Genomic DNA, 27,002 nt, shown 5'->3' with positions numbered 1-27,002 from the left:
GGATTCCCTGTTTCCAGTTGCTATCTGTACCAATGTACATCCTCTGGTCTAGCCAGATTTGTAAGGTAGAATTGGGATCATGATAGTGGGGGTGGGGTGGGAGTGGGAAGCATCTAAGAACTAGAGGAAAGTTATATGTTTCATCGTTGCTACTATGCACCCTGATTGGCTCATCTCCTCCCCTCAACCCTTCAGCGAGGGGGTGTCCAGTTGCCTACCGATGGGCTTTGAGTCTCCACTCTGCACTCACCCACCTTTACAATGATATTTTTTGTTCTTTGATGTTTGATACCTGATCCCTTCGACAGCTTGTGGTCACACATGCTGTTGTGCTTCTTCCATATGGGCTTTGTTGCTTCTGAGCTAGTTGGCCGCTTGTTTATCTTCAAGCCTTTAAGACCCCAGACGCTATATCTTTTGATAGCCTGGTACCATCAGCTTTCTTCACCACCTTTGCTTATGCACACGTTTGCAAACGTGTGCATATGCCCTCTTTTTTATGTGTTTCAATTGTCATCAATTGGATTCTGCCTATGGCAACCCCGTGTGTCAGAGTCGAAATTTGTAGGGTTTTCAGTATCTGATTTTTCAGAAGTAGATTATATGGCCTTTCTTCTAAGGTGCTCTGAGTAAACTCAAACCTCAAACCTTTCAATTAGCAGCTAAATGTGTTATCCATTTGTACCACTCAGGGCCCCCCAAAAATCTCTAGGTGGTAAAAAATTGTGTTATCGCTTTAACTTTCCTCACTGCTTTCTTGTTTTCCACATTTGCTATATACATCCAGTCCTTTTCAATCACAAGATATTATACAAAGAAGATTCAAAAGATTCCTGGGAAAATTGCATGCTTCGTTTGTTCTCTGTGAATTTTTAAAGCCCCCTTATACATGTCTTTCAAACTGGGCTTGTCTTCAATAAGTTTATAGAAGTAGTCCCTTCTCATCTCCACTACTCAATAGCTCCTTACTTTTATTTCTCAACAGGTCTCCAGAGAAGGTTGGGCTTTCAACATTGAAGGTAACTTGTGCTTCTTGGAAGTTTTAAATGTGTGTCTGTAAATCTTATACATTTTTCATTTGAGCTTTATATGTAATTTTTCACTTCCTTGCTATAGCCTTTTTGCTTCCTGAATACTGTTATTCAATCCTTCTAGTTATAATTAGGTACTCTAGAAATATCTAAATATTGCACTGTAAGAAAGGGACAATACAAATGTTTCAGGTTTCTACTAACTTTGATTTGACTTATGATTTTTAAAACAGAAGAACGCTATAAATTCTATGACTTTTCTGGGTTGCGTGTATGTGTTTTGATTTAAAAATACTTGCATGGCTAAAATGTGCAGTAATCAAAACTTTTATATACTGCATGTGAGCATGTATTGGTAAAATCACTATGTTTAAAAATCAATCCAAAACAACAAAAAAAGAAAAACAAACAAAAAAATCAATCCCAGCCTTATATCCAAGCAGAGGAACTAGGCACTGATACATTATGCCACTAAGAGCCATTTTTAAATACAGGAATATCACTAAACAGAACTATTTATATCAAATAGAGTACACACTGTATGTGTCTGCATGTATGTATGCATAACCTCAAACATGCTCTTTTTTGTTTCCCAGTTCCAGTGTACTTAAGCACAGTGAATACTAGTCTTTTGAATAAACTGTAGTGTATCCATGTGGCATTTCATATAGCAGTGGGAATGAATGAAAAATTTATACACAGTAAAAGTATTAAGTAGGGGGGAAAGGCAATTCACAGAAAAATACATGCAAGTAGATTCTACTTGTGTTTAGTTCAAAATAATTCAAAATTAAGGATATATGGGTTAGGTATATAAGCATGGTAAAACTAAGGCAAAATGAGAAGCACAAAATTTAGTATGTTACTGCTAAAGAGGAAAGAATTTGCTAGAGAGAAAAAGATACACATGAGACCTGAAAGCTAATAATAATGTATTTCATTTTTCTTAAACTGAGTAAGAAAAATCATATCCTAATTCTTTGTAATATTTCATAAAACTGATTTTTTACTTAATATTTGCTAAAACTAATTTCTAAAATTAATTCACACACATGGTTAAACTTCACTCGGTGCAAAAATGCACTTGGTCAAAATTTAGCTTCCCTCCCATCCCTGATCCTCCACTTTCCAAACTTTATGTCCACAAGTTTTACATGTCTCTATCCTCTTTATAAATGTTTAGTGTTTTTTTCATTAACTCGGTTATTACAGATAACTTGAATAACATTGGCTACCAGTGTGTTAATTTAAGAAATAAATAGGAAGCTAGATGTGATTATTTTTTTTGTTGTATATTTTTAAATAAGTATAAATTCACAGAAAGGATCCCTAGTAGTGCTTGTGAGTAAGGTATAGGGCTGCTAACCACAAGGTCAGTAGTTCAAACACACTAACTGCTCTGTGGGGGAAAGATGAGCTGACTGCTCCTGTACAGATTTAGCCTTGGACACCCTAGGTAAGGTTACTGTGAGTTGGAATCAACTTGATAGCAGTGCGTTTGGTTTGGGCTTGTAGTTCATAGGAAACTGTAATGAGAGTACAGAGATTCTCTGTGTATCCTTCATCCAGTGTCTTCAATGGCTGCTATATCATTTTGACATTGAAACAATGGAAGTATATAGTTCAATGTCATTTTATCAAATGTATATATTTATGTAACCAACACCACTAGGATTTCCCACATGGATATCCCTTTATAGTCACACCCACCACCTCTCCCATATCACCCCTAACCTCAGGAAACCACTAATCTGATTTCCATCTCTATAATTTTTTTCATATTGAGCATATTATTTAAATGGAATTATATATATTTATATATATATAACCTTTTAAGACTGCCTTTTTCATTCAGCATAATTCTCTTGACTCCCATCCAAATTGTTGGGTGTATCGATCATACATTGCTATTATACTGAGTAATATTCTATGGTATGGATATATTCAAAATACCAAGTACATCCAATATGTAACAGTATATTTATCGATGTCTTAGGCAATTCAGAAAGGAGTCTTATGTAGTCTTTGTTGTTGTTTAATTTTTATGGTCTCCCAGAAGCGACAGGTATACAAAAGGAGGTCCGCAGAACAGAACAGACATTAAGTAATTCCAAGGAGTTTAGAAGGAGGAGGGGGAGGTAGAGTAAGCATGAGGACATTATTCCCTAGATAACAGAAAACTTTCAGGGAATCGGTAGATAGAGCTAGTACTGAGCTTTGAAAATTAAGAAAGATTTGCATAGGTAGAGGAAAACTCTAGTGAGAGGTGCGTGTGTATTCAGAAATATTCACTGACATCTAATCAATTCCCAACTCAAAGTGACCAAGTAGGACAGAGTAGAACTGCCTCATAGGGCTTCCAAGGCTTTTTGAACACAAATTTTCCATCTTTGTGGAAGCTGATGGCTTCGTCTTTCTCTCCAGGAGAGGCTGGTGGGTTTGAACAGAGGGCTTTTTGATTAACAGCCCAACATTGAACCTACCAGGGTTCCTTTGTTAGGAAATTACCATGCAAAGGTATGTAATTTGCTGGGAACACTGAATGGAATAGAGGGGGCTGGGAGGGGGGGGGAGCTGCCATTGAGTTGATTCTGTTACATAACTAATGTGACCTTTATAAAAATTTCAGTGGTAGAATGTTAGAATAAGGTGGAGTTTGTTAGGACTTGAATTATGAGGGGGCTTCAAAAATTCATGGAAAAGTGGAATTAAAAGATAATTGACTACTGCTTGATATGATTGAACTATGGAATGTTATTATATCTGTAAAAGCTCCCAATAAAATGATTTGAAAAAATATCATTGAATTTTTGCCCAACTTCTTGAAGCCCTCTCACCTGCCCCTGAAAAATGTGTGGTAAATCCTAACTTCTGTGCCTATGGTGGTTGTGTTAATGAGGCTGGATATGTATAGGGTGTACTGAGCCAATCTCTTTAGAGAGATAAAAAGAGATGAAACAAGCTAGCAGAACAGAGATGGAGGGAGAGAGCAAAAGGCAAACCAACAAGAAACTGCCTAGGAGAAGAAGCTCAGAGGAGACAAGGTGCCTTCCTGTAGAGCTGGCACCCAGAATCCAGACTCACTGCAACTCTCTGGGCCTTTATCTCACCTAGACAATGTTAAAACTTAAAACTTCTTCCTAATACGCCCCTGTGACCATAGTGTGTCTTTTGAGGAAATTTATCGAGATTTTCCTTTTGGAATCCAAAAGCAGTCACTGTAACCTTCCGAGCTGGCTGCCCTCCCTTGAATTTAACTGGCCCAGCAGATCCCTTCAGAAGCTACTGTTTTGATCAGACCTTTTTTTGAAAACACCTTAACAAGACTAAGACAAGTGTTTTACTGAGCTAGCTTGTTTAAACACGTGTTGTTTGGAATAAACCCGTACTTATATGAACTGGAACCCTAGTAGCAATACTTTTTAACTTATCTGCATATGTCTTGATAGTCATAATGTTTACATTACTGGCTTATGCATGTACTGTATATATCATATAATAGTGTATGTTCTCACTGTAGGCAGCAGCATCCAATCCATTAGACAAAGGGGTACCCCGCCAAAAAAGGGCATTTTTTTGCAAAGCTATGTTTTTTTTTTTTAACAAAACAACCTATCACCTTCAAAGTACTCTCTGTTACACTTACTACGTCTGCGATTGCATTCTTGGAAACATTTTCAAACTTATCTGTTTGGATGGCTGACAAGTACTTTCCTTGTTTTTTTGTTTTTTCTTCACCCCTTCTGTGCTGTCCTTTCAAATCCTTCTTCATTTGTGGAAACAAAAAGAGGTCACACTGAGAGAGGTCAGGTGCTAGGGGCAAGAGAGGCATCCTGGGATTTTTTTTGCCAAAAACTGGTGCACTGGCACTGAGATGGCTACGTGAACAGGTGCATTGTCATGGTGGCCAAGCCAGTCCCCCGTCTACCACAAATCAGTCCTTTTTTATTGCACACTGTTCTGCAATCTTTTCAGAACTTCTAAATAGAAAGTTTGATTAACAGTCTGACATGGTGGAACAAACAAACTCCAAATGCACTACGAGTCAACATTTTCATTCTTTCAGGCAGTTGACGAACATCCAGAATGAGATTTGTCATCAGTCAACATTTCACCTTTTATGAAACAAGAAAACCACTCATACACTTGACTTTTCCCCCATAGCACTGTCCTTGTAAGCTATGTTCAACATCACAACCGTTTCTGCAGCATATTTCCTGAGCAGAAAACAAAATTTCACAGCTGCACGCTGTTCTCTTAAATCGGACCATCACAATAAACAAGGTTCAAATGATACTTCTTTTACAAAAAAATTCACTGTGACCAGAGAGAACCTTGCCAGGTGACGACGCCTGGGTGCACCAACTCAGAGAGAGTTGCTCAATGCTCAGTTAGCAGGGAAAATGCGTACTTTGAAAGCTCTGCTCCACCCAGCTCAATTGCAGGGAGTTTTGGAAGGGTACCCCTCGTATTGTACATCATGGCCCCTATATTTGGCAAAACCAGTGCTAGTACTTTCCATTCCTCCCCCATCCTGTGAGTGCAGTTGCCTTCCGTCTTCAAAATGTCTTCTTATAAGGCTTTCAGGATGAAGAGACAAAAGGCCCAGAAACAAAAGCAGAATTACCTCATTCTCCAGTGGATTCCAATAAAAACCGGTATTAAGATTAGGTACATCTCCAAGAGAAGACACTGAAGAAGAACCAAGCTTGGTCTATAAAGTGTCACATGTGCACGGGCACATGGCCTTAACCCCTGTGCTCACTAGCATTTTGTTATACACTCATTGCCCTCGGCAATTGAACCTGTGTTGGCAAACGTCTGGTTTCTTGCATGTTTTTTATACTTCCATATTAAGAGAATAACAACTAACAAATATGTGAGACCTTAAAATAACTGAGTAATAGTAGCTAAAGGTGCAAAGAGAAGTATCAATATTAGAGGGGAGGAAAGCTTCTTACACAACGTGAAGGTGGAGAATCAGTAAAAGCTGTTGATCGACATTTGGGCAAGTCACACTCAATAATCATGATAATCCACTCGACAGTCATAATAATTCTCAAACACAAAAGTTTCCCCCAAAAAACCACTTTACACCTTCTCCTCACTTAAGAACTATCTCATTGGACTTTTCATCTTTTCAGAAATAGTGAAAGCTCTTAAATCACCTTAAAGTCAGGTGAGGACTCGTGTATTTTGAGTGTGAGAATGCCTCCTTCGTAAGCTTCAAGTCCTTGATATCTCCCATTCCACCTTTTCCCAGTCTTGGCCATGAATAAAGTTGAGGGAAAGGCACTTGAGTGTGCTGGGAGTCTACATTTCTGTGTGGGGCAAGAACTTTGTTTGGGTGTGTCAGGGTCTGGTGAGTCCCCTCCTGGCTGCAAGTCCTAACTCAGTCAGCTCTGCCTGTGATTTGAAATGGCACAAGCCAACCTGTCTGCTCAAAGATCTGAAGGTGTGGTGTGGTGTGAAGATGAGCCAGAATGGCAAGCTGAGCTGCAGATAGGGATAGCAGGGCAGGCTAACAGTCCCACTGGGCAGCCTCGAAATGACTCTTGGAGCCTGTGGAGCCCTTGGCTCTGAAGTTTTGCATAACGTCAGTTTTCATCTAATGGCCTCATCTTTGGAGCCTACCCAGGAGGATACATGAGATGTGTTTCCAAACAAGTACAGGGGTTAGGATTCCAACGCGTATTTTGGGAGCCCAAATTCAAGTCTATAACATCCTCTCTCCTTCTTAAACACTAGAAATGACCTAAACTTTTTTTCAAAATTTAGTTTTTACTTGCAGTTCTCTAAATAATAATAGTGAGTCTTTCTCTGAGTGTACCAATACTAGTGAATCTGAGTTAATCCTAGTTGTGCTGCTTATTAAAATTGAAAACCTCAAATCTTATAACCAAATATTACAAAAGTGATACAATCAGCTTTTAAATACACAACACAGAGGGTAAAGTAGTATAAAGAATCAACCCAACCCAACCCATAGCTGTTGAGATGATTCTGACCCCCAGCAACCCTATAGATCAGAACAGAACTTCCCATAGGATTTCTAAGGCTATGATCTTTATAGAAGCAGAGTGCCGCATTTTTCTCCTGTGCAGTTGCTTATGGGTGCCAACTGCTTTAACCACTGCATCACCAGGACTCCCTATAAATCCTGTAGAACTTTCATAATCTGCCTTCTCTTTTAACGAAGCATGTGTCTTGACGTTGTGCTAGACAAAGGGCCTGATAAATGGGCATGCTGGGGTTTCATAGTGCATTCTAGTAACAGCTCAGCTGTGTGAGGACTGTTTCAAGTACAGTTCCATTGGTGTTAACCACGTACTTGACTTCCTTTGCTTTATCAAAAAAAAAAAAACCTGGATCAAGGTGCTAGGACAAGGTCTTGAACCTTGTACATCACTGGGGAAGAATCATAGTTGTCTAATTTGGGATTTACTAAGAAATCTGATTAACTTCACCAGAGACCAAGTTCTGTTAAGTTCCCTATCACTTCTTTAAACCTGTGACTTAGCAGTAGTTTTCCCTATAGGGCTTGATCTCTTTCAGGAGTTCTAAGTCCAAGAGAGTTTTGTTCAAATAAAAACAGAAGTCTAGTCACTGCTTGTCAGTTTTGGTCAGTGACCTTTGTAAGAACTTCATTAAAGGAAATTAAATTGAGGTATAGGAATTCTTCATGTGTATGGTTGGATTTTTCTACTTAATGAACAGTTACTGGAAAACAGTTGGCTAAAATGCTTAATTGGTAGGGCAGCTTAAGATGAATGCTAATATGCACCCTATATTCTTTTTTTTAATCATTTTATTGGGGGCTCATACATCTCATCACAATCCATGCATACATCAGTTGTGTAAAGCACATTTGTACATTCGTTGCCCTCATCATTCTCAAAACATTTGCTCTCCACTTAAGCCCCTGGCATCAGCTCCTCATTTTTCCCCTCCCTCCCCGCTCCCGCCTCCCTCATGAACCCTTGATAATTTGTAAATTATTATTTTGTCATATCTTACACTGCCTAACGCCTCCCTTCACCCACTTTTCTGTTATCCGTCCCCCAAGGAGGAGGTTATATGTAGATCCCTGTAATTGGTCTCCCCTTTCCACCCCACCCTCCTGTCACCCTTTATTCTTAATGAACATCAGTTTTCATGGATTCTCTCTTGCTCTCCCTCATCTTGTGAAGGTTATTGTATTAATTGGTTATGATTAGATTTGCTTTAGTTTAAAACTGGGGTTCCATTGAAGGGCTTATCAACTTAAGATATGTGTATAAACTGAAGAAAAGCCAAAGCAGGCATTATTTCAGGTGTGTTGTGTGTTCAGCAAATGATCGCTTGGTGCCACACACTCTTTTTAAGTGCCGGGTAAATAGTGGTGGGCTGAACAAACAAGATCTCAGCTCTTGTGGACCTGATGTTCTAGTTGGCCAGGGAAGAAACAAAAATAAGCAAGCTAACAAGGTCATTTCAAATAATGATGTGTGCAATGTAGGAAAAGCTAGGACACTGATAGAAAGGTAAGGGAGTGAGTGCACAGCCTTTTAGTATACTCAGAGATTTAATTGTATGATATGTAAGTTATATAAAAAACCTTTTTAAAAAGAAAGGTAGGGCATAAGGCTGGTTTAAAATGGCCAGAGAAGGCTTTTCTGAAACAATACATTTGAGCTACAACCTTAATAGCAAGGGAACCATTTACTTGACCAAGGTGTAACTATAGGGGAGGCGTGGGAGAGGGACTGAGAAATACAGATAGCAGAAATACTGTTGTCAAGAACCAAATACTCAGTGGCAAAATTCAAGTAATTGAACCACTGTTTCACTGCCCTAATGGCCGTTTTACGTATAAAAAAAGATAACCACTGATAGTTTGTTATTTCATAGTTAATACTGAAATAGCAATAAGAGGTACATAAAACTAGATTAGGTTATAAAAAATCATTTTAAAATATTAATGAAAAATAAATAGTACCTGACCAAAATAAACAATAAAATTGCCATTTAAGATATTTCTATATTGTTTCTTGATTTAGCATTCTCACTTGAAATATTATTAGGTTTTATGCGAGCATATCAGCTGTGTGATTTATCCTTAACCATTTTTTCACAAGGAGGAAGATCCCATTCCTTTAGAGGTAGGCCAATTAGACTATAGTCATAGAGTTTGGTAGATTAGGAACAGTTAGGGGACTTCTCTGAACATACCATGCTCATCTTTGAAAAGCCACTTTCTGCTTCCGTTGAACTTACAGCAATTGTTCTACTTTTAACTCTTTGAACACTTTCAGCAATTGCATAATTCATTCATAATCTCATGGGAATTTGGGGCACAATGAAAAGCTGAAGCGAATGGCAGAGGGTCACCGTCTGGTTGTTTGGCCCTTTTTTCTTTGTTTATTATATGTTTGTTTGCTAAAGTAGCAATTGTAAAGGAATAAAAATAAGGTATTTCATCAAAAGTTTAGCGAGTTTTATGAAATGACTAAATAAGTACAAGCATAGCTCCGTCTAATGTTTTATACCTATGAATGGGATGGATGTTACTACAGGCGTTCAGAATAAGCTGTTGCACCAATGAGTGTTAAAAAAAAAGAGCAAGGAATGTCTATTTGTGGTTTCCACATAGGGTGGCTGCCCAGACACCCTCCTTAGAGAGAACCGTGATTACAAAGTGCTATTTCAACAACCGGTCTGCTAAACTCAGACAAAAAATTCTACCAAAGCAGTGGGAACCAACTGAATTCCACCACTGCATATATTATGTCTTCACGGGCTATTATTAAGTGTTTAGATTTTACTTGGTATTTCATTTTCCATGTACCATTTTTTGGAATAGTCTATCTAAGATTGGTGTTACTTGCTAAGTCCTGGGAACGGTTCAGTGAAACAACTTTTCAGGTGGATGATATCAGACGTCCTATAGACATTGCCCTAGCATATTAAAATTGTTAGCATTATAGTAATCTTTCAGGAAATGTAATAATGATTGTATCCCGTTGTTTGTGTTACCTTAATCTTTGCCTGAGGTCAATTATCTCTCAAAAAATGATCATGATGGCCTTATTCTAACAAGCTTTGTGACGGTGCACCAAGAATTAAGAATTTTACTTCCTCCCAGTATCAGTAGTGGTATTTAAAATTACTGTAAACTCAAATACCCACTGCTCTCGAGTGGATTCTGATTCACAGCAACCCTGTAGGATAGAGTAGAACTGCCCCTGTGGGTTTCTCAGACATAAGTCTTTCTGAGAGTAGAAAACCTCATCTTTCTCCCTGGATCAGCTGGTGGAATCAAACGGAGAACCTTGCATAACCCACTACTCCACTATGACTCTTTTTTTTTTTTGGTGAATTTTTTTTTATCAGGGGCTTATACAACTCTTATCACAATCCATACATACATCAATTGTGTAAAGCACATTTGTACATTCCTTGCCCTCATCATTCTCAAACCATTTGCTCTCCACTTAAGCCCCTGGCATCAGGTCCTCATTTTTCCCCTCCCTCCCCACTTCCCACTCCCTCATGAGCCCTTGATAATCTATAAATTATTATTTTGTCATATCTTGCCCTGTCCCACGAGTCCCTTCACCCACTTTTCTGTTGTCCGTCCCCCAGGGAGGAGGTTATATGTAGATCCCTGTAACTGGTTCCCCCTTTCCACCCCACCCTCCCTCCACCCCACTAGGGCTCTTTTTTATAATGGCTGTACTTCTGTAAATATCTAGACATTGACATTACTGTACTTTTATATGACAAGAGAAAAATACCGTATTATGTCAAGGTTTGTGAATATGCAATTGCTGTATTTTACCATAATTATTTTCCAGCAGACATGCAGTATTCATTTCTTCCCTCTCTAATTTCCCAAATATATATTTATGTACATATGTGTATATGAATGTATACATATATATTTTTTGTTGTTGTTGTTGTTGGGTTTAATTTTTTTTTCACCTAAACATCTTGGGGTCTTTGCTTAACTTTTGATTACAGTTTTATTGTTTTTAATGAAAACCTAGGGAATTTTAAGTAAACTAATCTCTGAGGGGGTGTTTTGTGTGTTACATACCGGGACCTTTGTATTTATATGTATTTATGGAATAATACTTGGGGGGAACCATTCTGATTCAACTCTTTGATTATATCTTTAATCCTTTTAAGTTACAAAGGTATTTATTTGTTTTGTGTCCTTGTACAGTTGGTTTCTTTATGCTAAAAATTGGGAAAGCTTCCACATTTAAAGGAAAATAGCATTGAATTAGGAAAATAAATTTCCTAATAGTGATTGGTAACCCTATTATGCAAATTTCATTGTTCCGGTGGCATATAATCTCTAGATACTTATCAGTATACAAACATCTATGGGCCTTTGACTTATTACACTTTATTTTCTAATTTGTACCTATTTAAAGGTGATTTTTTTAAATCAGAAGTTATAGCATCATTTAGTTTATCATTTCCCTTTTTAACAGGAAACAGAGAACCCGGCATACAAAGTTGAAAATGAATCCTCTGTACAAGAATTGAAACAAGATGTATCAAAAAAGGTTGGTAAGCTATAATTAGAGTTTTAAAATCAGGCATCACATTTAGTGGTGTGTATATATAACATGCAAACTCTTCCATACCATTTTTTCAATGTGGTGCTACTCTGTATATTGTGGATGTTAAGTAAATGTATCTCGAATCTTTTGTATTTGTGATCTAAAATATATCTAAAATATATTTTTATTCTAAGCAATTCCTAATTTACTCATATACTCAAAGCAAAAGTAGTATTTTCAAAATGTTTGGTCATACTCTATTTTTTAAGGTTATGTTTTTATTATATTAAACTGTAGCTGCTTCTGAGGAGGTTGTTATTTGAAGTTAAGGGTTTTGGAAAGCTCAGTACAGTATGTTCTGATATCTTTACAAAGCATTACTCTGATAATACCCTTGATACCAATTAAAGGATGAATCTTCAGAGATTGGTTTACCTGAAGACTAAACCTAAGATAAAATGCTTGAAAATGGATGGTTCACAATCTCAAGGCGAAACAAGGAAAAAGGAGGGTCGCATGTGTTCATTTATTTATTCAAATCCTGAGTGCTTCTGTGTTCCATATACTGTTCAAGACAGTTTTTAAAAGCTAATAAGATGATGAAATTCCTAATCTTTTACTTCAAATTTCTACTTCTATGAAAAACAGATAATCCAGCTACTTCTTAAGGCCTATTTGATGATTTAATGAGAATGTGGATATTTGTCTAACTGACAGTAGGCCCTCTTTCCTTTCTTCACTAGAACTTTGCTTTACGTTCTTCTTTTTCATCAGCTTCTGCCCCTTTGTAGTTTCTTGAAAAAGTCGACGGCATTGGCTATACAACCTTAATCAGTCTTTAACCCAACTGTAATCTAGCTTCTGTTTTCTCTACAGCATTGGTATTCAGTGACCACCTAGTTGACAGACTAAATGCGCTCTTATTTAGTATTTTTCTAGTAAGAGTAAAATAGCTCTGGGATTTGAAACTTTAAGTTTGAGATCAACTATTGTATAGAATATGTAGAAATCAGGCTGGACACTATTTAGCAGCAGTGATATTCAGTTCAAGTGAGTGTGATTTTCTGGTAAGCCCGATCAGGAAGAGTCTGAGCCATTATTTTTCTTTATACAGCCGAGGAACAGAGAATGCAGAGGTTACCCATGATTGACCATGGGAGAAAGAGAAGTGAAATTTCACTTGTTAGTGATTGGACAGGGGTTTTTTCCCTAAATATTTTTAAAAGGTACAAATTGCCTATCTATTTTTTCAGAAAAATAGATTAAATGGGGAAAAAGGCAAAATGGGTTGGGTGTTTGAACTCTTTTCATGGCCCTGCCATTTGTCCAAACAGTGCAGCAGACTGTTTAAGAATGCTAATGAGGGGGGAAAAAGAGAATGCTAATGTGTTTCTTCCCGGCTAGTCTTCTGCTGGAGGTAAACAACTTGAATTCTTATACTGGTTCCATTTTGAGTCTCATGATTTTGTAAATGGGCTCAAACCAGCAGACTTATTATTTCCATGAATTTTACATAAATGAGTAAGCAAACTACAATGTTAAGAGCCTTAATGTAATTTTAGGTTTGAACGTTATTTTGCAAGATTGATTGTACTTTTGTGACTACATGTGCTTAACACAAACTCATTCATAGTTAAGAGTATAGTTCTGAAGCCATACTCCTAAATTTATATTCTGGCTTTACCATTTATTAGCTTTGCGATCCTGGAAAAATCATTTGAACTCTCCTAAGTTCTTTTTTTATAAAATGTGGATAGCAAAAGTGCTATCACATAACATTAATGTAAAGCATAAAAATTCATAAAACGTTAAGAACATATCCTGAAAGTAAATATTGTATGCATGTTTGCTATCATGTTCTTACAAAAGAACTTATTTTTTTAAAAACTTATTTTGAATCTTTTATCAGATTATTGAAAGTATTATTGAGGAATGTCAGAAAGTACTTGAAGATGACCCTTTGGATGCCAGAGAGAAAGAACTCTCTAATCAGGCAAGTGAGAGCCCTATCGTGACTGGAACAGATCTTAGCAATATGCCTGGACTGTTAGCCATAGATCCAGCACTACAGGAAGATTCCAAAAAAGTAGAGAGCCAGAATACACTTGAAGAAATGGAATCATGCTTTCCTTCTGATGACACCGATGAGAAACCAGTAGAGGATGCCACAAAATCAACTGAAATAAGTTCAACTGAGCAGCTTCATATGCCTGAAACTGATGCTGAAGTATTGAACAAGGAAGTCGTGGAGGCCAAACAAAGTGATGTTCAAGAACCTGCATCCTCAAGTTCCTTCTCGAATAAAGATTTTGCTTTAGCAGAAGAAGCTGCTCCTGCCAAACCTCCAAGACAACTTACTCCAGAACCTGATATTGTGGCTAGTACAAAGAAGCCTGTTCCTGCACGACCACCTCCTCCAACTAATGTCCCACCTCCTAGGCCCCCACCTCCATCTCGACCTGTTCCACTGCCAAGGAAAAAGAAAAGTGAATCCGAATTTGAAGCTCTTAAAACTCCTGATCTAGAAGGCAAGTATCAATTGAGAAATACCGTATATACTTGTATATAAGCCAAGTTTTCAGCACATGCTTAGGCAGTTTTTGTGGTAAAATTAGGTGCCTCAGCTGATATTCAGGTCGGCTTATACTCGAGTATATATGGTAACTACTTTTGTGGAAATTTTTCCATGTTGAAGCTACTAAGGTTTCTCATTTTTACCTGTTAATGCTGTGGAAAGCCGCATTGACGACCATGCTAGAAAATGTTCACATTGATAGTAAGTTATATTACTATCATTAGACATTTCTCAGTAGCCTCCTAACTTTCAAAACTGTTGCTGTTTAAGCATGACCTGTGACAAGAACGTGAGATTTTCAAGTGGTGCAGTGCTTTAAGTACTCAGATGTTAAGCAGTTTGAGCCCACCAACTGTTCCATGGGGAAAAGGATAAGATAATCTGCTTCCATAAAGATCTACAACATTGGGAACTCGATGCACCAATTCTCTGTCCTATAAGTTTGATATGAGTAGGAATCAGCTTCAAAGCAGCAGATTTGGTTTTGATTTTTTTCTCCACATATAAAGCAAGACTAATAAAACCATTTACTTCATAAAGTTGTTGTAAGAATCTAACAAAGGTTAAAACACTGTATGAGCTATATATATATAAGCTCTATGAGCCCTTTTTAAGCTATATATAAATGTTAGTTATTTCTATTGCTATTGTCATTGCAGTTGCCAAAGAGAACATTATGTCTGATACCTTCCTAACTCCGAGCATTGCTTCAGAGAGCACAGCCAAGGATTCTCAGCCTTCTCTTGATTTGGCAAGTGCTACCAGTGGAGATAAAGTAGTTACTGCTCAGGTTGGTGAATTTCAGTATTATATTTGATATTGGCTTTTCAGCTTTCTGCAACAAGCTAGTTTGTTGATTGTTCAACCGTCTTTCTTCTCTTCAGTCTACCTCCACTCATAACAAGCTCGGTGGCCCTAACAGACTTGTTAATATGAGTCTCAGATACTCCATTGAGACACTGTAAAAAACCCAAAACATTTCTCAAAGGATTATTATAAAGATGAGTTGAGTTGAATTATGGCAAGTACATGGTATATAGTAAACATTGAAAAACAAGACCGATGCTATTTGTAACATGATTAATATTAGTAAACACGAGCTATAATCTTGTTGTACCTGACCTATATTGTTCAAAATTCTGAGCTTTAAAAAATAGTTTCCTTTAACTGATCATGAAAAACACCTTTTCCCAGGCGATGTGTATGATAATATGAATTTTACCATATTCAAATTCTGGGACCCCAGGGCTGCTTAAAGTGGCCACTGTGAATGGGGTGGACTTCAGTAAGTGCTAAGGTTATGAACCTCCAGCTTTAGGACAACTCATCGTTGCCCTTTAATGTCATGTAAATTTGCCCTTAATTCTGAAAAAATTGGTCCAACCCCTTTTAGCAACACAGTCTTCATCATAGTCACCTTCAACTTGCTGCATGCGCAGCTTTTAGTCATTGAAAAGGCTTCGAGCTTTTTCTTGCACTAAATAAATAAGAATCATATGGTCCAACTTACCTGAAAATTTGACTTAAAAACACACTTAGGAATATATTTGATTGATCCAAGGGTCTCTTACAGTAGACTATAAACAGAATTCTGTAGTTTTTCTTAACCTTAGAACAAGGGTCTCACTGCACACTGCCATTGAGTTGATGCTGACTCATAATGAAAACGTAGGACAGGGTAGAACTACTCCTGTGAGATTCTGAGACTCTTAATTCTTTATAGGAGTAGAAAGCCCCATCTTTCTCTCTTAGAGCAACTTGTGGTATTGAATGGATGACCTTCTGGATTGCAGCCCAATGAGAATAAACACTATGTCACCAGGGCTCCTTCAGAACAAAGGTCAGCAATAGCGTATTTTAGGGTCCCTTTCAGTCTCATGACTAGGGGTTTGTCAGAGTTGCCAAACTCACCGAGTGACTGTGTCGAGAGGGTGGCACCAAATTAACTATCTACAAAGTGTCTGTGTAGTATTTCAGCTAAAAGTTATTTTTAATAAAAATATCCCAATAGTTAGTGATAAGAACAATAGCAAAATTTTCATAAGCCTCGCTTACATGTGTCACTATACCTACAAGTCTAAAACTCTATACTAATTTACTTTTGGACTCTTCTAATATACTCAGTCACGAGCTGTCATTATTACCAAAATTCAATGATATTTCAAGCTAGGGCTTCATCTATACCCATTGCAAGTACATGCTGGTGTTTTCATTGCTACCAGTGTTTCTATAGCAGCTGTTTTGTCAAATTTTGTGGTATGGTGGTATGTATATGTGTGAACCCATATCAATAACTTTTTTAAAGAATAAAGGAAAAGGAAAAATGTTTTTTAAAAGCTTCTGCTTAGCTACTAAGGTAACTAATTTTTTAGTTCTACATAGAAATATTTTTGCAAAACAACTTTATTGTTAGTGTGTTAGTGTTTCTCTGGGTTGACTAGAGAAACAAATTCATAACACTCATGTGTATGAGAAAGAGCTTTATATCAAAGAGTAATTGTATATTAAGAAAACATCCCAGCCCAGTCCAGATCAATTCCAATATTAGCCCATATGTCCAATACTGGTCTATAAATTCCTCTTCAGACTCATGCAACACATGCAATGTTGCCGAATTCAGGAAGATGACAGGACAGTGGGTGGAAAGTCTTGTGGATCCAGTGGTGGTGGAAGCATCTCAGCGCTGGCGTGGGTCTCCACATGGCTCCTCCAGCTCCAGGGCTTTGGCTCCATCAATGTAGCTCCATGTGGCTTGTCAACAGGAATGTCTTGCAGGGAGAGTGTGTCTCCCACCCCCAGGGAAGAAGATAGGACTTCCCAAAATCCTCTGGAGAAGTCCATGCCCACACAGAGGCCTCATTGGCTATGACCTGAATGACAGGCTAGACTCCACCCCTTCACAATTTGACAATTATGTAACTGCCACAGCTAGTATTCATCTCATCTTAAGAACAATTACCTTTAAAAATGTAAATTATATAGGGTTCATGAGGAAGGGGGGAAATGAGGATCTGATATCAAGGGCTGAAGTAGGAAGAAAATGTTTTGAAAATGATGATGGCAACATATATACAAATGTGCTTAACACAATGGATGTATGTGTGGATTGTGATAACAGCTGTAAGAGCCACCAATAAAATGATTTATAAAAAATAAAAATTACATTTAATCAATTTACAACTATAGCACATATTATTCTGTGATGAAAATTGTTAAGAAATATTACTAAGAATATGTTATGATCCTGGTACAAGAGGCAATCTATGGGTGGGCAGGGTTGGGGGGTGACACCATGAGTTATTACACGGGGTGGCATCAACCTTAGTAATGTCACTAGTTGCTAGGATAAGAATGGTCTTTAAATTTTAGAAAATTATTTTTAAAACTGAAGAATGTGTGTATGTGATACAAAAAATGAAAATTGTGTATCACCTGGTTCTTTTAAAAGTTTGCTGACCTTCGGTCTTAGTGATATGAATTTACACCCTTGATTAATGACAGTTTTGGTACTGTCATTACTATTAATAGTGAATTTCTTTTGGGCCAGAATCAAATAGAGCATTGATTTGGTTTCAAGTCTACTGATTTTTTTTTCAGCATGCTGGGAAAAAGAAAGGACTAAAACCGAGTGTTCCATTCAAAATTTTCGTAGATAATACTTTAGAACTGTGTGCAGCTATGAATAATTGAAAACATAGAAATTGACTTGGTTTACTTTATGTTTATAAAATTATAATTTCAGGAAAATGGAAGAACACCTGATGGGCAGACAATAGCAGGTGAAGTGATGGGCCCTCAGAGACCTAGATCCAACTCAGGGAGAGAGCTTACTGATGAGGTATGCTTAGACTTTGTTTGTCTTTGGTTCTTAAAAACAAATCTAAAAGTCATAATGTAGGAAACCAACGAAAACCGAAGATTGTTTGGGTTTTTGTTTCATTTTAATATGGCGGAACCCTGCCCTAAACTTGTCCTTTCACACTATTATAAAATAAATATATTAAGAGCAAGGACCATATTTTATAGAAAGTAGACTTATAAGAAACTTGATATTATAGGTAGAACATGTTTGATACATATTAGGTAGTATACAGTATAGAACCAATCAATGCTAACTTCTTACCATTAAAATTACTTAGTATGATTCTCCAAAAAGTAAAATGGAACTCACTGCCACTGAGTTAATGTCACCTCATAGAGACTCTATAGGACAGGGTAGAACTGCCTGCCCCTGTGAGTTTCTGGACTGTAACTGTTAAGGAGAGTAGAAAACCAAGTCTTTCTCCCTCGGAGCAGCTGATGGTTTTGAACTGCTAACCTTGCAAATTCCAGCTTATTGTGTAACCACTATGCTACCATGGCTCAGGTTAATTACTTCATAATGAAAATTTGAAGCAAATGTTTTCTTTAATTTGAACAGTACATTTAAATAAATATTGTACTTTTTGGAAAACAATTTGATAGTTTCTCCACATATTAAGCGTAGAGCTGCCATACCCGGGAATTTCACTCTTAGATGTACTCAAGAGCAATAAAAACATAAGCACACATAAACCATTATACGCAATTACTATTGAGGCTCCCTTTCCCCAACAAAAGCCAAAAAGCATAAACCAACAAAATGTGCCCATCAACCATTGTTAGATATATGAAATACAGTGTAGTCATACAATGGACCAATTTTCAGCAATCAAAAGAAGTACAGCATACCACATGGATAGATCTCGAAACGTTATGCTAAGTGAAAGAAGCCAGTCCAAAAAGGCCATATTTTTACGATTCCATTTATGTAAAATGTCTAGAATAACAAATCTAGAGAGACAGAAAGTAGATTGAGAGTTTCCAGAAGCTGGGGAGGAGAAGGTGTTGAGGTGACTACTAATAGGATTGGGGTTTGTTTTGAGAGTGATGAAAACCTTCTAAACTTAGAGAAGGATAATTGTTACACAACTTTCAATATACCCAAAATTGTGCCCTTTATATAGGCATATTTTATTTTATGACATATTAATCATATCTCAACAAAGATGTTTTAAACTTATTATAAACACTATTGAATATATCTTTGGGGATTTAGTAGATTCAAAAATGCTAATTTCATTGAAGATCATCTGATTGTTATTTTTTTACCTCAGGAAATTTTAGCCAGTGTCATGATTAAGAACCTAGATACTGGAGAGGAAATACCCTTGAGCCTTGCAGAAGAGAAACTGCCAACAGGTATTAATCCTCTCACTCTGCACATCATGAGGCGGACTAAAGAATATGTAAGGTATGCTCTAACATATATCAGTTACAGTCTGAATGGTGAAGATGTCTGTTTATGCACTGACATTCTCGAATTGGATTTATTTTCTTTCTTTTTCGGTAAGTCTGGAATTACTGCCTGTGTGTGTTAAACTTTGTTCTTAGGATTGCACAATTACTGTATATACTCGAGTATAAGCCGACCCGAATATCTGCTGGGGCACCTAATTTTACCACAAAAACTGCATTAAAAATGTGCTGAAAAACTCCACTTATACTCGAATAAACACAGTAGCTAGAAAAAATAGTACTAATCTTAATTGTACTTCCTACTATTTCATTTCTCCTCTTTTTCAAATGATCTGTATTATTCCAGAGACGATATAAGGAGTCCTGGTGGCACAGGGGTTAATCATTTGGCTGCTAACTGGTAGTTTGGTTCCATGAATCTCCCCACCGGCTCTGCAAAGAAAGGCCTGGCAATCTGCTCCTGTCAAGTTAACAACCAATAAGTTCCAGTAGCACATTTCCTCTGTCAAAATGGTTTACCATGAGTCGAAACTGACTTGATAATAACCAAACCCATTGACATTGAGTCAACAGAAGACACATCACAAGCAAACATTTTAAGATCAAAAAGTCAGACGAAGTGAACATATCATTTTTTGCAAGAGTGGTACTGTCTGGTAAGCTTTGGGCTGCCAACTGCAAGGTCAGTGAATCTAACCCACCAGCTGTTCCATGGGAGAAAGAGGTTGTCTGCTCCCTTGAAGATTTGTAAAGCCTGGGAAGCCCTCTATAGGATTGCTGTGAGTTGAAATGGACTCGATGGCAGTAGGCTGTTCTCCTTATAGGCTTGAAAATGAGAGAGAGAGAGTTAATTGCTTGTCTTTTCTGTGAGATGTAAATAGACCTAAGGAATGATTTTTATAAAAGCAACAGTTTTTTTATTAAACATAAATCCAAACCAATGGTCATTGAATCGATTCTGACTCAAAATAATCCTATAGGGTAAAGGAAAACCACTTCCTAGGGCTTCTGAGGGTTGTAGCTGGTGAGCTTGAACTGCTGGCCTTGCCGTTTAGCTGTCCAATGTATAACCTATGTACCACCAGGGGTCCCCTCAGTCTATTATATATCGAAAGAAGAGTGAACAAAGAAGATAATTAAACGTTCTTTTCTGTTCTGCATAGTTTTTTCCAAGCAAAAAGTGTTGTGGTAATATTTCATAAATTCCTGAAATATATTCATTTACATATTATACATTGCAATTTGCTTTTAAAGATGATATTCTTTTAAAAAAGATGATATTCTTCCATCTCTATACTCATTGAATTTTCAAGGTCACAATCTTAATTTAAATCATATAAACATGTCAACAAAAGCACTTTTTTTATTCTGATCAAGATTCCATCATAAGTATAAATAAAGATTTTGAGGTGTAGAGGAGAAATAGCTTTTTAAAAAATAATAATTTTATTGGGGTGGGAGCTGTTACAACATTCCATACATCAAGTGTATCAAGCATATTTGTACATATGTTGCCATCATCAGTTCCAAAACATTTTCTACTTGAGCCCTTGGTATAAGCTCCTCTTTTTTTCCCATCCTTCCCCCACCCTTGTGAATTCCTGATCAATTGCATATTGTCATTATTATTTCATATCTTACACTCTGCTGTCTCCCTTCACCCACATTTCTGTTAACCGTCCCCTTTGGGGTGGGGGCTATATATCCAACCTTGTGATGGATTTCCCCTTTCTCCCCCTTCCCTTTCCCGATCACCCCCCTCCCCTCATGGTATCACTACTCCCACTACTGTTCCTGAGGGGTTTATCTGTCCTGAATTCCGTGTGTGGAGAACTCTTATCTGTACTGATCTGTGTTCTCCAGTCTAGCCAGATTTGTTAGGTAGAGCTGGGTTATGGTGGCGGGGAGGGGGCATTCAGAAACTAGAGGAATGGTGTGTGTTTCCTTAGTGCTATACTGCACCTTGGTTGAATAGCATTAAAAAAAAAAAGGTCTTCCCCTCCTTACAGTAACGATGCAGCACAATCAGATGATGAAGAGAAATTACAGTCCCAGTCAACAGATACCGATGGTGGAAGGTTAAAACAAAAAACGTGAGTTCTCGTGCATCTTATTTCGTGCTTTTATTACAAGTGTGAGAATCAGCATACTATGTGAAATCTATGCTTTGTCCAGTTCATGTGGCTTCCTACAGTCACTACTCCCTGTCTCTAGCCAATGGATTATGTATGGGTCCCATGAGGCTTGCCGCATAATGCTCATCATCTCTAAACTGTGCATTATCCCCATATGGCTTCTGCTAATGATAGGTACCAAAGTGTTATGAGAAGAATGTGACTGTCCTCCTTAAAGTTGTCAGTTCTCTCTTCATCTCTGCAGACTGTTTGTCTTTCTAAACTCAACTGTAAGAGATTCTTCCTGACTACTCTAGTTCATAGTCTTTTTTAAATCAACTTCAGTGATACCTATAGTCTTAATTACTTACTTTTCCTCTTTATAATATATTAAATTTCTTTTTAATTTACGAAGCAAGATAAGTACATGTTATACAATTGTTTGTTGCAAAAGGATTAGTATCACCCTTCTGTATCACCTTTTATTTCTCTTACTAAACTGTAGCATAAGGGTGGGAAAAACAGATTCTGCTCGATTATTCACAAGTTGAAAGTTGCTGGGGATACAAAACAAAAAAAGGAGCCCTTGTAGCTTAGTAGGTTATAAGTTGGGCTTTAAGGAATCGGCCACACCTTAACCTCTCCCAGCTCGCAGAGCCAGTCGCCACAAGGCAGAGATCACCTATATCTACACCTCCATCACTGTTTACAGTATTCTGACATCATCCATTCCTCCCATGCACTCTCTCCTGCTCAACTGGGCTCAATAATTCATTGCAATGGCCACGTGGAACTTACAGACAATACCCACGATATGGGGCAAGACAGTCTCTTCTCAGCCTGTTTGGTCTAATTAATGCCCAGAGGTATTCCACTCCATTTTAAGCCTCAGCCCAAAGGCCCCCACCTCTAGCTCCAGCTCTGTGGTCAGCAAACCCAGCTCCCCTAATTACGTAAGTGACCAGAGGCAGGTCACTCCACAAGCCAGTCTCCTGTCCCAAAGCATGCAGCTTTACTTCCTCTGTGAGCTGGCAAATCTTCCACTCCTCTGATGTCAAATCTGTCTTCTGGATCAAGGAGATTCAGTGCACACAATCTTAGGGTGCAAAGGGCGTGCTCTCCCTCACGGTTCTTTTGCTGGTAGATGAGTTCCCCCTTTCTGGTTCTGAGAAGGTTGATTTTGTTCCCGGCAGGATGGTAGTCACAATGAACCTTGTTAGCAATCACTCACAGCTGAATCGTGTAATCCAGTCAGTATCTGGCCCCACTTTCTCATCCAGACCCATCTGGGAAATACAGGTCAATTGGTAGGAGTAACAACGGCCTTTAGCTAGAAGAGAACCATATTAAGTAATTCATCCATTGCAGACTGATAACCACAAGGTCAATAATGGTGGACCAACCAGCAGCTCTATGGGAGAAAGATGAAGGTTTCTGCTCCCCTAAAAATTTAGTCTTGGAAACCCAAATGGACAGTTCTACTCTGCCCTGTAGGGTTGCCATGAGTCAGAATCAAGTAAGTTACTTTGTTTTTTTTGGTGATATAAATGATTAAGCACTCAATTGCTAATCAAAAGGTTGTCAGTTCAAACCTACCCATGTCCCTTCTAGAGACAAGTTTGGTGATGTACTTCCAAAAGGATACAGCCATGGGAGCCCTATGTAGCAGTTCCATTCCGCCCACATGAGGTGGGATCTCCATGCGTAGGTGCCAACCCGATGGCAACTAACAACAACAACAATGTATACTCATCGCTTAAGTGACAATAAGTCAGTCTTAAGGCTAAAAGCACATTCTCCACTTGAGCCTGTCCTTTTCCACGTATGGGAGATGTATGAGAGGAAGCAATGAGAATTTTTAGAATAGATGTGGTCAGATGCACATACATGATAACATCTCAGATACTCAACAATGGCAACTCTCAGGAACCTAAGAAATTAGGAATTACTCAGGAGACAGGTGAGTAGACAGGAGAGCGATCATATAGTTCATGCAAAAAGTTTCTGCATCTTTCTAAGAAAAAAGTTCTTCAAGTTTATTCAAAACCATTGCACTTCAACCTGATTTTTAAAATCTTGTCATCTGTTTTCTGAACTCAGCAAATTGTGATTACATATAAATTGGCATGTAAGATATGTTAGGTAATATCTTGATTGAGAAAAGACACAAATGATCAAACACGTCATACATAGAACAACTGTTCTACCCACACTGCTCTCCATTCAGAGGAAATGGTAATATTTACACTGAACACTGATGTGAACTTTGAGGGCAGATTCTAGCTTTCCTGAGCCCTGCCCTGCTGCTTTGAAGGCAGAAGGTGAGATGAGAACCATTATTATGGCACACTAGTAGTTCATTTAAAAGGTCCTAAATAATATTAATGGAGCCCTGGTGGCTATGTTGGGTAAGTATTAGACTGTTAACTGTAAGGTCAGTGGTTCAAGTCCACCAGCTGCTCCAAGAGAGAAAGAAAGCTTCAACCAAAAAGCTTTGCAAATTCTATATTGAGTCACTCTGAGTTGGAATTGACTTGGTTGCAGTGGGTGAAATATATAAAAGATAGTAACAAGGACTGTTTATCAAGGAGAGTAGAAGTGAATATACATAGTTAACCCAGAAAATACAACAAAAGGCCTTCTAGTGTTTGGGGGTTTTAAAAATTATTTGCTTTCTTTACTTTTTTTTATTTCTAGTAGTAATGTACGAATGAGTAAAGCAGAAAATGAAAGCCTATCTTAAATTCACCTCTAGAAATAATCAGTGTTAATGGCTTGGTCTGTTCTCTGTGGAACTTTTTTCCTCACAAAAATGAAATTATACTAAACCTATATTTGTTGCCTGCCTTCTCAAAATCTAATATGTCATTGACAACTCTTCCTATCAATACCAGTAGTACATAGCCTGCAGTCTTTCTATGAGCCAAACATGCTGAAAAATGGCTAAGAAGACATCATTTCTGCCGTCATAGACCTTATGGTTAAATGAGACCAGCACTAAACCTGTAATTACACAGATACCTCTAATTACATTTGTAGTAATTGCTAGAGAAGAAAAGTGTGGTGTGCTCTGAGAGTATACTGTAACAGCAAAAACCTAGTCTGAAGAGTCAAGGAAGACTCTTTCGAGAGGGCCGTTTAAGCTGAGGCCCAAAAGATAAACAGCACTCTGCCAGGGGAGGAAGGTTCCAGCAGAAACAGCCATGTGTGCAAAGGCTCTGAGGTGAAAAGAGCTTGGTACACTTAAATAACTGCTGTTGGCCTCATTCGTTTTCTCCTTGTCCATTGGAAAAACATTATTCTTATATACTCATCTGTTCATGAAAATTTCACTCAGTTCTACTTTATGTATTCAAGACAGTGCTGCCACAAACATTTTTGTGTATATATATAGCCTAGCAATATTTTAAATTGCTAAGAATAGATTGTCTCTGATTCACCTTTTCTGTTTTATTGTAAACACCGTGTGCTAGGCTTTGGGTTTCATAACCTTAATCTGTGAAATTTGAGTCTTGGGTAATTGAAAAAGAATAAGTAAATTGTATTTATAGATAAGTAAGATGTACATACTTAGGTTACACTGTGTCCCTACTAAGAAAGTATAATAACCAAATTGTATTACATCTAAAATCTGATATGAAAGTGATGGGACAGGGGAATCTCTTGAGTTACTAAAGCCTTCTATTTTATAAGTACCTCTTTACATTTTATTCTTAATGGTAAAATGTGCTTTTAAGAACAACACTCTCAAAAACAATTTTTCTCCTAACTAACGACTTTTATTTGAGATTAATCTCACCGCAATCCCACAAAATCAGATTGTCAGGAGCGGGGGTGATTATACAAGTACTTAACTTAAAACACTCATTCCCACCCAGCCTTCTCCCAGAGTTGACAGTTGTTAGTCATAGTTGAAATCTGGTGCTCTGGAGATTATGGCATACCAATTGCGGGAAGCGCCTTCCTATATTTTCTATGTGGTCATATATTTGTTCCATAATGGAAGGAATATGGAAACTAAAGAAATGGATTACTTCAAAATAATAAACTTGGCCAGTTACTACCAATGAGCTTTTATGTGAATTGTTAAGTTAATGAGAAATGGTTTTGGAGGGTAGTTTTGTTTCTGTTTTGGTTAGGACTCAACTAAAGAAGTTCCTAGGAAAATCAGTCAAGAGAGCAAAGCACCTTGCTGAAGAATATGGTGAACGTGCTGTAAATAAAGTGAAAAGTGTTCGAGACGAAGGTAAGCAAAATAGCATTTTTACTGATCATTTAAAATAAATTTTTGGTCATCTAAAATAACATTTTGGTCATCTAAAGCTTATCTTCAGTTTATAACAGGAATAACTCTTTAATATTGAATATCTTAGTGAGCAATATTCCCATAAATTCTGTATTTCTTAGACCTGAATTTATCCCTACTTTGTGAATGGCGCAACCTGAAAGAGTTGAGTGTTTAGCAGTTTATTTGAATGAGGCGGATGTGTGCTAGCTGAAAGTTTACACAGCACATTAGTTTCATCCTCTAACATTTTTTATACAACTACCTTTGTGCCTTTGGTTATAATATTTATATCTCCATTCACTTTATTCTGTTTGCATGGACCTAACTTTCTTCCCCTCCTTTCCTTCTTACTTTTGCTTTTGGGTAAATGTTTGATCTCATGAGGGTCTCAAAAAAATTTGTGGGAAAATTTCCTTACCTTTTCATTCCTTTTTTCTGTGAACTTTTTGTAGCCCTCTCATAAAATGCCTTGTTTAAGGGAACACATTACTCAATGAATTATTATTTATTGTTTACGTCATTCTGTTATTTAGCAGAATGAATGAATGGAGCTATCAGAAATAACTTCAGTTTCAAGTTTAGTGGTTATCTTAGGGCCATAGTTTCAGGGGTTCCTTTAGTAACTATTGATCCAGAAGGTTTGACCTTTAAGTGCCATCTACCATGCCTCCTATAAGGTTTGTTATATATGTGGATTTATATGCAGCACATACAAAAATGTAAACAAGGCATGTGCATTTACTTACATATGCCTTCCTTCCTATACACATATATCCATAACCATACACACAGTTTTTTATTGTTTTTACTGTTACAAATCATATGTGTTATAACACTTAACAAAATTGGCCATTTTTCTCATGTCTTTCTTAGTGCCTTTATTTACCTTGGTCAGGTTGTGCAGGCTGCAGCCATATTTCAGACTGCCGTGGCCAGCACCACAAGTAACAAGTGTCTACTATCTCGAAAGTGGTTCCCGCTCATCCTTGGTAGCCATCAAATACATTTCTCTGTGTCTATCTGTTCTTGACTTTTTATAGGAGTAGAACTATGTATTATCTTTTTGTGACCAACTTATTTCACTCGACATAATATCCTCCCAATTCATCCATGTTGTAAAAGGCTGTTTATTATTTATAAATATTTTGAAACTAAGATAGCATT

General features: G+C 37.5%; 1 protein-coding gene across 1 annotated transcript in view; it reads left to right on the top strand.

The window, feature by feature from the left end:
• Positions 1-27,002, top strand: part of WDR44 (WD repeat domain 44) — a 97,202-nt gene that overhangs the window by 36,682 nt on the left and 33,518 nt on the right. Inside the window, exons 2-9 of the mRNA XM_045298562.1 lie at positions 986-1,019; positions 11,513-11,587; positions 13,494-14,112; positions 14,819-14,949; positions 17,902-17,997; positions 19,295-19,431; positions 21,446-21,529; positions 25,690-25,796. Of these exons, the coding sequence (XP_045154497.1) occupies positions 986-1,019; positions 11,513-11,587; positions 13,494-14,112; positions 14,819-14,949; positions 17,902-17,997; positions 19,295-19,431; positions 21,446-21,529; positions 25,690-25,796 (1,283 nt within the window). The remainder of the gene's footprint in view (positions 1-985; positions 1,020-11,512; positions 11,588-13,493; positions 14,113-14,818; positions 14,950-17,901; positions 17,998-19,294; positions 19,432-21,445; positions 21,530-25,689; positions 25,797-27,002) is intronic.

The sequence above is a fragment of the Echinops telfairi genome, unplaced genomic scaffold (assembly GCF_000313985.2).
Source record: "Echinops telfairi isolate 266 unplaced genomic scaffold, ASM31398v2 ScPeMD7_7427;HRSCAF=8465, whole genome shotgun sequence".
Classification (NCBI taxonomy): domain Eukaryota; kingdom Metazoa; phylum Chordata; class Mammalia; order Afrosoricida; family Tenrecidae; genus Echinops; species Echinops telfairi.
This window is presented reverse-complemented; position numbering and strand designations above follow the sequence as displayed.